This window comes from Centrocercus urophasianus, unplaced genomic scaffold, assembly GCF_019232065.1.
Source record: "Centrocercus urophasianus isolate 14NV4802_14NV808 unplaced genomic scaffold, USGS_Curo_1.0 seq_37, whole genome shotgun sequence".
NCBI classification, from domain to species: domain Eukaryota; kingdom Metazoa; phylum Chordata; class Aves; order Galliformes; family Phasianidae; genus Centrocercus; species Centrocercus urophasianus.
Genome location: NW_024884944.1, coordinates 1844432 through 1855056, shown reverse-complemented (window position 1 = coordinate 1855056; position 10625 = coordinate 1844432). Strand labels below are relative to the sequence as shown.

At 53.4% G+C, this 10625-nt stretch overlaps 1 protein-coding gene across 1 annotated transcript in view; it reads right to left on the bottom strand.

Annotated features, from left to right (window-relative positions):
• The window catches only part of LOC122167425 (protein CEPU-1), a 244273-nt gene extending 236402 nt beyond the window's left edge, over positions 1-7871 (bottom strand). Inside the window, exon 1 of the mRNA XM_042832016.1 lies at positions 7702-7871. Within this exon, the coding sequence (XP_042687950.1) occupies positions 7702-7777 (76 nt within the window). The 5' untranslated portion in view covers positions 7778-7871. The remainder of the gene's footprint in view (positions 1-7701) is intronic.
• Positions 7872-10625: the final 2754 nt, after the last annotated feature.

Below are 10625 nucleotides of genomic sequence, written 5' to 3'. Positions count from 1 at the left end.
CCTGCCTCCCCCCCCCCCAACATACTGTAAAAATCAATCCCCTTTGTCATTTTGCTCTGCTTGTGTGAATGTTTAATGGCTGTCGAGGGAGATAATGATTGCTGCTAGGAAATTCATTTCAGATTTGCTATTTATAAAGTACTTGGTGCTCAGGTGGGAAATTAACATAAGGAAGGGGGAAAGGGACCGAAGCAGGGAAAGAAAAGCAGCAGGAGAGGAGGGATGAGGCAGCGGGGCGGCCAGAGAGGTCTGAGGAGGATGTGCCCAATATCTGCATCCTCACTGGGGCAGAGGGATGAGGATCATGCAGAGGGATGAGGATGGAGACCCACACGGGGCCCACAGGTGTTCCCCAGCACCACCAGTACGTACACACCCTGCACCTCTCACAGGCATCCCTCATATGCATCCTGCACCCCTCCTGGGCATAGAATCAGGGCTGGAAGAGATCTCTCAGATCTCCAGTCCAAGCCTTCCTACTACTCCCACTGACCACATCCCTCAGTGCCACAATCCTGGATCACCCCCCGATGGTGACTCCACCACCCCTGGGCCAGCACATCACCAGTCCTTCAAAGAAGAAACATTTCCTAATCACCAACCCACACACACTGCTCCAGAGGAAAGGCTGGGGTCCCTTCAGCAATACAACAACATCCATGCCACTTCTTCTTTTCCCCCCTATCACTGCTCCAATATAATTCACTAGCTGTACATCCACACTACAGGTTTCTGAACTCAGGTGGCTGAATGCTGCCCAGTGCTGCTGTTTCTCAGCTAACCCTCAGCTGCAGTTCTGGCTCTGCCTGGACCTTAGCTGAGACCTCAGCCCTCTTCTCCTCCTTGAGTTTGTGATTCTGAGCACAGAGCAGAATGGCACTGCACTGCATTACATTGGTGTATGGGTTCACTCCTGTCACCGCTCTCAGATTCTTCAATGGGTTTTTCTTCCAGACTCTATGCTGAATCTTTTTCTGTGGAGCTCCTGGCTTCTTCCAAGCTCCATTTGGTCACCATATGCACTGGCAGGTTACAGCCAACTCTGCACAGCAGCAGGTTTGCACCAGGTGCTGTCCCAGTCACCCAGCTCAAAGAAGGCACTTTCAACCCAAATGCAGGAAACACCCAACATGGTCACAGAGAGCGAGGTGCAGCAGATCCAGCATCCCATAGAGACACCCCATCCGGCATCCCACCTCCCTTGTGCACACCCAGCATGCTCTGTGGGCATCCCGCATCCCTCACGGTCATCCCTTGAACACGACTCCCATCCTCGCAGGCATCCCTTGCATACATCCTGCACGAGCATCCCCCATCCCGGCCTGTACAACCCGCAGAGCATCCCAGCTCCCTGCACAACCTGTTGCTGTGTGGGTGGCTGTGAATCCCAGGGGGAATTCCCAGCTGTGCCACCGCCGGAGCAGCGCAGGCAGCGCGACGCACGCAGCCATTGAGCTGCTAATTCCTCGTCTCAGAAGTTGCTTTTCACTTTCTGATTTTTCAATAATAGGCTTGCTATGAATCCCTTAAGCTTCTGAAATAAGCCAAAAACCGCTTTTCCAGCCATTTACATAAACACAAGTGGATCAGAAGGAATAATCATAGTTTATGCATTATTTGGGGGCTTTGGAGCTGGCTGCTAATGTGATGTCAGGTTTTGAAGCTGAGAACCTACAACGGGAAGTGTTGACGGGTAGCAAAGCAGCGGAAAGCATCAACAATAAATAATACCATTTTTTCAATGTTGCATTCAATGACAGCTTGGCTGTCCAGCGGCTCCCGCTGCCCGCAGCACTGTTCCAAAAAGAGCCTCATTAAGAGAGATGTCACTCATGCCAAAGCCAAAACCAGCCCTGTCGCTCCTTGGACTGCCATCAAAACCCCGGTGCCGGCTTCGGGGATCGACCGAGCAAAAAGTCTCATGTAGGCACCCTCTCATCTCCTCACACCATCTGTCCTGCAGAACGGGAATAAAGCCTGAAAGCAACCAAACAAACCCAGCAACTCAGCGTTATCCACCAGACAGCCTCCCAAAGAGGGGAAAACAATACATGCAGCCACGCTCAAAGGGCCAGATAGCGCTGCAGTATTAATGAACCTTGCTTCGCACTTCAAGTGCTTGTCGCGCTTCCAATGAGGCGGGTTGGATTTGGCTTTCAAAGCAGGTCTTTAAATCAAGAATGCTGCTTCTGACAAAATCAAAACATTAGCAGAGGGTCTGTTTTGAAGAAGTAATAATAAAAAAAATAAAAAAAGAAATGGAACGAGGCGCGAGACTGCGGGCTCTGCTGTGCTGCTGGAACGCCGCCCTCGGATTGCTATTTTGTTTGAAATAACTTCACAACTTCGTACACAAGCAAGCTCGGATCTGGAGCAAAAAATACTTGAAATCAATCCCTGTTTCCCCCACGTTTTTCTATCGTTGGGAATCCGTGCCTTTGAATGGAAAAACTCCCTCTGTTTCCAACATTACACAATTTCCTGCGGGGTTTCCCACTCCTTGGCTGCTGCTGCTCCACTGAGTCACAGCAGGGCACACCTGAGGGCCTGGGTTACTGCAAGCTTGGCTTAACTGGGGAAGAAGCTTTCTTCATGCTCTGTGGTGCAAAACTGCATCGTGGGGCAAAGACCCCAGTTGCAAAGGGAATACAAGCTAGATAGAGCTGCGAGAAGAGAGGGAAGAGGTGTTGTCCCTATGGCAAGGTGAGGATGGAGCACACAACAATCCCAACTCACTGCAGGATTCAGGCAGAACCAAGCTCCCACTGAATGGTTCGAGTTGGAAGGAACCTTAAAGGCCATCTAGTCCCATTCCCTGCAACGAACAGAGACACCCAAAGCTCCACCAGCTGCTCAGAGCCCCGTCCAGCCTGACCCTGGGTACCTGCAGGGATGAGGCACCACCAGCTCCATCAGCACCTCCCCAGTGTTCTAAGGGAAATACTCAGAGCCACATTGCCCAGCACCCAGCCCTGCTCAGCAAGCAAAGCATGCAGGAGGTGGAGGAAGGAAAAAGCAGAGGGGGGGAGGATGCCAAGAAAGGAGCGCTGCCTTTAGAGGGAACAGCCAGCGGGACAAGGCGGGTCAAAGGGTCAATTAATTTACAACAGCTTTCAGCATTGGACATATTAACTGTAAGCGCATCAAAAATCCATGCTATCCTTCTTGGCAGGAGATAAGAGCACATTGAAGGCAGCACCTCTGATTTATTATTAACCAGGAGTGAGGCGTGCGCGTCGGGAAGGCAGAAGGAGGCGGATGCAGCCCTGAATGTGCCAGTAGCACAGCGTGCTCCATGCAAAAGGGCTCCAGCACCTGGGATCAGGGTGCCCCACGGATGCAGTGATGGAGAGCTCGTCCTCTGTGCTCTTGGCAACTTGAAGGAATGAGAGGATGCACATGCAGAGGTGCAGGATGCTGGCTGAAGATGGAGACATCAGCACGGCTTGGGTTTCTGAATCCCAAAAGTTGGCATCTTGCTCCTCTTGGCCTCTGGTTGAAACCAAGAACTCCATCCCAAGTCACAGCTCCAAGGAGCTGTGAGCCTTTGCCATCAACATCTGAGAGGGATCACGGCTTGGTCCCACCGAGCAAGAGCAGATTTGCCACCGTGCATCAAAGGAGCACAACCAACAACCCAAAAACATAACCACATTTACCCTCCTTAGGGCTTTGCTCTAGTAAAGGCATCCATTGGGCTGGGAACAGGCAAAGAACACTTACCCTCTCCTGGCCCTTCAGAAGTTTGGGAAGAGATACCAAAAGGTTTTTTTCTGGCCCCGTGGCCATAAGGACATCCCCTTATGATGCTTTGGCTGCAGCCATCCTCTCCACCTCCACCCTGGCTTATCACAGCCAGCCTTGCTTGCTGCCTTGACCCAGATCTGTCAACTGATCAATTCTTTTTTTCCATAGAGAAAAAATAAAATGGGGGGAAGGAAATCACAAATACGGATATTTTTAAGCAAAAACAGCAAGAGAAATAAACGAAGCAGACACTTGGAGTATCAGATGCACTCATCTCACGCACAACAGGGCAAGCACAAGGCAGATGGAATAACCATCAGCCAAGGTTACTATGATGATCCAAATGAGAAGAGGAAAAAAAATGGCTTTCACTGAGCACTGGGACACCCCAAAACCGGTGGCAGTCCCCAGAGCACCCAACCATTGGCAGGAAGGCTCCCTCTGATACATCACAAATTCCTCTGTACCTGAGAGGAGGAGCACTGTGCACAGCAGCCCCGGAGCTGCGTCCATGCATGGAAGCAGCAAGGAGCCCACGCACAACCCCAGGTGCAGCACTGCACACAGCCCAGCTCAGCCCCACCACGTGCCGACCCAACATCTTCGGCGCCGTCCCGTTCATCCGCAGCGCATCCTTCCCATGACAAAGGTCTGCTGGGGTTCCTGTTGACTCTGCTGAGTCTTAAAAATGTGCCAATTAATCCCAGCCAGCAGCCTTGTTTCCAGAGGTGCCGGATCCCTGCTTGCAGCTCCAGTTAGAATCAACAAGAGTGACAGATGCTCAGCAGTGCTCCAAGTACCCACACCGCACCCCCCTCTTTTATGTACTGCACCTAACTAGGTTATCTAATCATGTCGGTATTGATTATTACTGTTATTACCTATTAAATAGCTATTTTCTGTCGTTGGGGTGAATATCACATTTTATTGACCTGCGTGGTAACCATTAACCACCACGGAAGCCACATCCAGCATTTCCCCAGGGGAGCAATAAATCCGGGTGCTCACCAGAAGACATCGATACACATAATTTTTCTGATACGCATTCATTAGTGCAATTACCTCCGTGCAGGAGCTGCTGGGTTTCCCTCCAGCCCTTCTGAGGCTGCAGCCCCATTCCAGGCCACGTTCCCCAACCCTGCCCTTCCCAATGGCAGCACCCCAATGCCTCTGCCATGTTTCAGCCCCGTTCCCCTTCAGGTGCCATCTGCAACCCAACCACATTGAGGGGGCAAATAATTCTTCCAAGTGAGGATTGCTCGGCGTACGATGTTGACATCTGCTATTATTTTACACACCTATGCAGCACGCTCATTAGAATAAGGTCTTTATGCTAATTTGTAAATCAATTTCCCATAATTCTTGGCTTACTGATGCTAAAGGCCCAGCTAAATCTTTGCTGACCTTTTAGCCTGATTAATTCCCTCATGCGTGGCTGAGTGAGGAGTTTCTTCCCCTCCTCTCCTGGACTGTGATTCTCACACCCATCCTTGGGAAGCATGGCTGGGTGGCAATAAGGGCATGGCCACGAGCATCCCTCTGCTTTGGGAAGAGAGAACACAGCCTCCAAGCTGCTCCACACCCCCACTGCCACTATTCCACATCGTGCAGAAGAGCTGTGGGGGATGCTGCATTGCAAGCAGCACTCATCCCCCAGCGCCGGGGCCGGAGCCCCTGCTTCCCTGTGTGCCCAGCACCAGGGGAAAGGGAAAGAGAACCAACAACAAAAGCTGCAAACCAATGGATGCTTGCATAAATACAGGAGCCAAGCACTCCTGAATTACCCCACTTCACGCTCCTCTCCACACTCAAGCACACTCACAAGCCACTCTCCTTATTGTTTGTTTGGCTGCAAATAGGTAAATGACCCGGAGTATTGACAAACTGCCGCAGAGGGCAGCACAGATCTCTTGAGCTGTTTGGAGTAGCGATGTGCAAAACAGTTCTTTCCTGCATGACAACAATTTTCATGCTTTCAGCCACAAACCAGTTCCACCATCAGGTAGGAAAGTTAAAATTCAAAGAAATACTGTGAATAGCGGAAAAGATCACTACAGCAGCAGGGGGCTGCTGCATATCTGCCAATGCACACACATATGTAAATGCACACGCTCCCTCTGGGGCTGAATGGAAGCCCAATTGCTCAAAATCCACTTTGAAAGTTTTTGCTAAAAACCAAAATGACTTCTGCTCCCAAGTTTATTTCCTTGAAATGACTCCTTGAAACACGATTATGCAACGCAGCCTCCCAGGGGGACCCTTCTCCCATGCAGCACTGATGACCCAGCACCTCCCAGCTTCCAAAAAAGGTCCAAACTTTTGGCTGCCCTATGCCACCCTCTCCCCCCATCCTATGGCTCTGCCCCCCCCCAGCCCACGCTGTGCTGCAGCTCCAGCTGTTCCCACCCAGCAGTGACTCAGGGCCTTGTGGGACCAACACTGCATGCAGGGCTGAGTGCAGGGGGGGGCTGGGGGTGTGTGTGCAAAGGATTTCAGTCAGGAGGAGGCAGCCCACCCCTCCCCACTGCTGTGCTGCAGAGGGGGAAAAAAAAAATCAACTTTTTGATCTGCAGGCTTTGATGGGAGAATGAAGGGAAGCATGAGAGATGAGCAGGGAATAGGGCTGCAAGGAGACAGAAGAAAGCACTAAAAGAGGCACAGATTCTGCATCAGGGAAGCAAGGAGAAGGATGGCTGCCCACCGCCCAGCCTGGGCTCCCCATGGAGGCGGCAGCCCCAGGAGCCCCAAGGGGAACGAGATGCAGAGCGCCAGCATTCCCAGCAGCATCACAGGCAGCGGGAGCTTGAGGAGGTCGATGGGAGGAAGGCAAAGAGGAGCGATGCCTCGCTGTGTGCTGTGCATGCTAAGCAGCCCGCGCCGCTCCATCCCAGCAGCTCTCCCTGCAACAGCGGGCCCAGCAGAGAGAAGTTTGAGCGCTGCCCATCTCCCCCTGCTTTGCTGGGGCACAGCCCCCGCTCACGAGCCCCCAGCCCCACACAAGGTCCTGCTGCACGGAGGATGAACCAAGCAGGGATGCTCAGGGCAACAGCTGCCCACAGCAGGCACCAGGACAGCTGCAGCATTCCCACTGCAATGCCATCCCCTATGCAAACGCATCCTCATCTCCGGGGCTGCCTGCACCCCCAAAAAACCCCCGAGGGCAACCGGAGCCCTCAGGATCATACATCCACAATGGGGCTCGGGGGGCACCCCGCCTGCATCCCCCTTTCCTGCAGCCCGAGATGGCCGGGCAGCCGGTGCAGGATGCGACCCCCCGGAGGAAGCCCCGCTCCCACAGCCCCTCCAGATGGCTGTAAGGAGCCTAACGCAGACTGACAGCCCGGTGCTGCCGGCCAGCTGGGACCGGCTGCCGCCTCCCCCTTCCTCCCCCCCACCCCGTTTCTCTGTTTTTATATATAAAGTGCACACATTTATTTTGCAAATCCCCTCCCCAGGGGCTGCAGGGTGTGAGCAAACTGCTCACCATCAGAACACAGACCGCAAATTCCCCAACTCCTCAGCCCTCGGGTTGCACCGAGTTTTTGGGACGACCTTGCAGGCGGATCCAGCAAAAGAAAACCAAACCAAGCCGGGGAGGGGGGGAAGCAGAAAAGCAGCGCAGAAGGGCCACGAACCTCCCCGTGCCCACCGCCTGTTGGATGTACGGCTCCTCCAGGAGCCAAGTTGTGCTGCTGGAGATGGCAGAGCCGCTTGGCACCGCCCAGCATCCCCTCTCCCCAAAAATCAAGAAGTTCCTCCATAGCGCAAAGTAAGGGGGGGGGGGGGAGGTGTCAGCAAGGGAGGGAGATGTCACCGTGCTGCACCCCCCACAACTCGGGGGACAGGGGGGACCTCAGCAGCCTCTCGCTCCCCCCTCCTCCCCCCCACTCCCTGTTGGGGGCTCCTCGCCCCCAGGATGTCGGTATAGGATCACGCACGCTCGTACCCCCCTACCTTGGAAGAGGAGGAGTGCGGCCATCCCGGCGAAGATCACCCATGAGACGGGGTGCTGCATTTTCGCCTGGGCCATATTCGGAGCTGCGTGCCTCCCCCTCCTTTCCCCACTCACTGCCTGCTGCCGGGGAGAGGTTTAAAATCCAGCGTTTCCCGAAGCGAAGCGCGAAAAAATAGGCGAGGTAAAAGAAAAAAAAAAAAAAGAAAAAAAAAAAAAAAAAAAAAAAAAAAAAAAAAAAATAAAAAAAAAAAAAAAAAAAAAAAACCACCGCAGGATGGGGGAGGGAAAAAAATAAATGAAAAATAAAAAAAAAAAAGGGGGGGAGGGGGGAAGGGGGGGTCGGAAGGGGCGGCAAGGTGCGACGGACAGGCGCTGCGTGCCCGCCGCTCCGGCCCGCACACGCCGCCCGGGCTGCACACGCCGCCGGCCGCGCACCGCTCCCGCCCCGCGCCGCTCATTGGCTCCGCGCCGCCTCCGGAGCCGCCCCGCTCCGCTCGCACCGCACCGCTCCGGCAGCGCCGCCGCGGGGCCACTCCGCGCTGCCCTCACTGCCCGGCTCGGCTCCCGACCCCAGGGGCAGCTCGGCCCCCCCCCCCCCCTCACCTCTCCTCTATTAGATTTAATTTAACTTGTGGCATCGATCTACTGTTATTCCAGATAAAGCCGTGCGCGTATAAGAACGGGCTCCGTGTTGTAACTGCGCTCGCCCCATTCCTAACAGCTGATCCAATGCTGCTCGTGTAGGTCCTGCGCCCAAAAGAACTGCTTGCTAGGTGCCAGGATGGTTAGAGGTGGAAATGACCTGAAGGGGGCACCTACAGCTAACCAGCAAGTGCTATTGGCATAGCTACCAAGGGAACAGAAGGGTCACCACCCCAGAGGTGTTCAGAGCCATGGAAATGTGGCACTGCGGGGTGGGGATCTGAGAGGTCTTTTCCAGCCTCAGTGGTTCTGCGATTCTCTATCTGGAGCCCATTCCCCAAGGCGGCCCTGCCTCTGACCCTAAAAGGTCCAAAACCAACACATCTGCCCACATGCAACACAATACTGAGAGCACAGCACCAGTGTGGGCCCGGAGACCAACACCATACATTGACCCCATCCAGCATTTGTCCAACACAGAGAAAACTGGAAGCACCGAACCTCCTTCATGCCGGCCAAATAAATAACGCTGTGTTAAATATTCAGCATTTCATTAGTGGCGCATTCTGTTGCTTGAGATGACTCACAGCAACATAAAACAACGTTATAGGCAGAAAAGTGACAAAGAAAAAAGAATATCTTGGCTTTTTACACCGACTCCTCCTCAGAGATTCCCAAGTCTGAGCTGTTCGCTTTGCAATCCAGAAGATCTGGCCGGGAACCACTGCACATCCAGCTGTGCTCCTCCTGCATGGCTGCAGCCCAGGGAGCTCCTATGGGGCAGCTCTGCAGTCTTTGTCCCCAGCCAACAGTCGCACCAAGGGCCAGCACTCAACTCAACACAACCCCAGCTATTACAGCACCCAGAGAACCACCCCGTTTGCTCGATTATCGACACGTTCCCCTCTAAAACCCAAACTTCCCATCTGTCTGCCCAAGCAGAGAGCAGCCCCTGTGCTGCAGCGCTCTTCCCAGATTTGCTCCATGCATTACTAAGTCACACAGCACTTGTTCATGGCACGTCTATTTACCCAACACACCGAAACAGCTCCTAAGGAGCCCTGGGCTCGTGGCTCTGCACAACACCAGCTCCTCGTGTCGAACAGCAGGTGATGTTCAACACAACGCCGTGCAATAAACGCCTAATATCCATCACCTCGTACATATCTGCGTGCAGTGATAGGAAAGCACAGATAGCAGGGCTGTGCTCCCGAGATAGGGGACGGGGAAGGAGTTATTCATTGGAAATGGATGTGGGGTTAAGGAGGGATGCTGCACAGAGAGAGGGGAGGGAGGAATCGTTTGGGCAAAGTTTCTGCACAAATTTATTTTGGATCCCCAATCTGAAGGGCAAAATTACAGCACATCACCTAAAAGTCTGCATGCCTTATTTCCCGGGGGGGGCCCGGGGGGGGGGGGGGGGGGAAGGCTGCAAGTGGCTCCAACAGGAGCGCAGTGACCTTGCTGAGCAGCACTGCATAATTTTTAATAGACATCTCTTGCTGGAACTGACACAGTCCCAGGTGTGGCTTTATTTCACTCCCATTTTTTCCAGAGGGAAATGCCCCGTTTCGTTCTGTTTTTCTTTTTTCCATCATCCCTCTATATGCATACCTATAATTACGATATGCATTACAATAGCATTCACAAGCTGCTGATAAGATCCCAGCTCCGTTGCGCGCGGCGCTGCGTGCACACCTCTCAAATGCAATCCCCTCCCTTCAGCTGCTGGAGTCAAAATAGAGAAAGCGGAGAGAAGTGTTGAGACAAGAGCAAATTACTCATTTTATGGAGGGAAAGAAAGCAAAGCTGAGAAAGGCGAAGTCATCGCCTGAGGTCAGGAAGGGAATCCCCACTGGTGCCAGGGCTGAAGCTCTCCCCGTTGCCAACATGGGGTTCCCACCACTGCCCTGCCACAGGTGCCATCAGTGCCAAGGGTGCCTTAGGGGGATGCTCCCACACCAGAGCACGGCACAGCTCGGAGACCACGAGTAATGCAACAACACCAGTTTCCCTGCTGAAGGGTGATGGAAAGTCACACAGCCCTCCCAGCCCCACTGAGGCTCTGTGGCACCTCGCACACACGGAGCCAGACAGACGAGCGCTGTGCCCAGCTTCACTCCTTTAATTACACCTCCTACGGGCAGGAAAGATAAGCCCAAATGGAGTGACTGCACGGAGGGAGGAAGCCTATAAGTTATTCATAAGTTCAGGCTCAAGCTCCTCTCTTGCTTTCACTCCATGACACCTTCAAAACATATTATTCATCTATTTTTTCCTC